Source organism: Gavialis gangeticus, unplaced genomic scaffold (assembly GCF_001723915.1).
Source record: "Gavialis gangeticus isolate Ggan-Ray unplaced genomic scaffold, GavGan_comp1, whole genome shotgun sequence".
Taxonomy (NCBI): Eukaryota; Metazoa; Chordata; order Crocodylia; family Gavialidae; genus Gavialis; species Gavialis gangeticus.
Genome location: NW_017728994.1, coordinates 45,705,209 through 45,706,964, shown reverse-complemented (window position 1 = coordinate 45,706,964; position 1,756 = coordinate 45,705,209). Strand labels below are relative to the sequence as shown.

Sequence of the window (1,756 nt, the reverse complement as noted above, 5' to 3'; positions counted from 1 at the left end):
AGAGGGGGCGGGCGGGCAGGGCCTGGTGCCCCCCGCGCTGTCCGTGCACTCACATGAAGCCGGCCCCCTCCCCGGCCTGGGGCTGGCAGGTGGCGCCGTTGGCGCAGGGGCGGCTGCTGCAGCTGTTGAGAGACACGTCGCAGTCCCGGCCCTGGCCAGGGGGAGCAAAGGGCAAAGGTCAAAGCAAGGAACTGGGACCCTCCAGGAGTGCCTGGGCACATGGCCCAGCGGTGCCTGGGTCCCGATCCGGGGCGCAGAGCAGAGCCCCTGCAAGCCACTGGCTGCCCCTTGCCCTCCCTGCAGGGGCCAGGCGGGGCTGGGGACCCCTCCTCGGCCCCTCACCTGGTAGCCGCTGGGGCAGGTGCAGCGGTAGGAGCCGAGCGGGTCGTTGTGGCAGGTGCCGCGGTTCTGGCAGGGGCTGGACACGCAGGGGTTGCACTTGGCCTGGATGCTCAGGGCTGGTGGACCTGCGGGGGGAGGTCATGGGGTAGCCACAGACGAGCGGCCATGGGCCAGCTGCGGCGGTCCCGGCACTGTCCTGGGCCCCTTCGTGCCCTGGAAGCTGCCAGCCTTTCCCCCCTCCTTGCTGGATCACTGCCCCCATTTCACAGGGTGGCAAACTGAGGCACAGAGCAGGAATGGCCCCAGCAGCAGATTGCAGCTGGGCCCCGCCACCCCCAGGCCCGTCGCACCCTGCAGCCTGGCCCCGGCCTCACCTTGGCACTCAAACTTCTTGGCAGGGGTGGTGAGCAGCAGCTTGCCCTCCATGTCGGGGGGCCCGGCGCAGCGGGCAATGCCGGGCTCCTTGTAGCCAGTTTTGACCCAGCTGGACAGCCAGCGCAGGTGGCAGTTGCAGTGCAAGGGGTTGGCACCGATGGCCCTGCACACAGGAGGGAGCACCGGGGCCTGAGCATGGCACAGCCCGGGGAAGCCACCCTTGGGGGTGCAAATGGCCCCGGGCACCGCCAGCTTTCCCTGCACCCGTGGGTGCGAGACAGGCTGGTGCAGCGCACATGTGTCTCCAGCAGGGGGCACATCGCGTCCCTCTGTCCATCCCCTGCATGGTGGCCAACACGTGGCTGCGGGAGGACACGGGCATCGCTCGCCAAGCCTGGCATCAAGTTCGTGGCCAGGGCAGGTAGAGCCCAGGGCAGCCTCCAAAAACTCCGGAGCCACGGCGAGCTCAGGCCACGTTCCCCGTGCCCGGGCGGGTGCCGGGTGCTACTCACAGGTGTGACAGGGAGGTGACGTCGGCGAAGATGCCCTCGGGGAGGCTGGAGATGTCATTGCCGTGCAGAGACCTGCGCGGAAGGCAAGGCTCTGAGCCCACGGGTGCTGGCAGTAGGTCCCAGACCGGAGCTGGGTCGTGGGGGTCCGGCCAGCCCTGCCCCTCCACTGTGGCACGGCCGGGGGGCTGCAACTGAGCCCACTGGCACGGGGCCCACGGTGATGGGGTGGGCGCTGTGTCTGGTGGAGAGCCCCCCCACCCGTGCCGGCACAGGGAGAGAGGCAGGCTGGCGCACGCTACTCCCACCGCAGCCGGCCAAGCGCCCGGGACACGCAGGTACTCACAGCAGCCGGAGGGAGCAGAGCCCCTTGAAGGCCAGCGGCGGGATGCACTGCAGGGTGTTGTAGCTCAGGATCCTGGGGGGATGCAACACAGTCACGGCACCATTCCCCCCGCCAGGACCCCTGCCCGTCCGCCACCCTTCAACGCCTCCGACACCCCTGCCAGGGCCTGAGCTGCTGTGCTCCC

At 69.9% G+C, this 1,756-nt stretch overlaps 1 protein-coding gene across 1 annotated transcript in view; it reads right to left on the bottom strand.

Moving 5' to 3' along the window:
- The window catches only part of SLIT1 (slit guidance ligand 1), a 67,100-nt gene that overhangs the window by 6,932 nt on the left and 58,412 nt on the right, over positions 1–1,756 (bottom strand). Inside the window, exons 26-30 of the mRNA XM_019502137.1 lie at positions 1,573–1,644; positions 1,230–1,301; positions 717–880; positions 343–467; positions 54–151 (exon numbers count right to left, since the gene is read on the bottom strand). Coding sequence (XP_019357682.1) covers positions 54–151; positions 343–467; positions 717–880; positions 1,230–1,301; positions 1,573–1,644 — 531 coding nt within the window. The remainder of the gene's footprint in view (positions 1–53; positions 152–342; positions 468–716; positions 881–1,229; positions 1,302–1,572; positions 1,645–1,756) is intronic.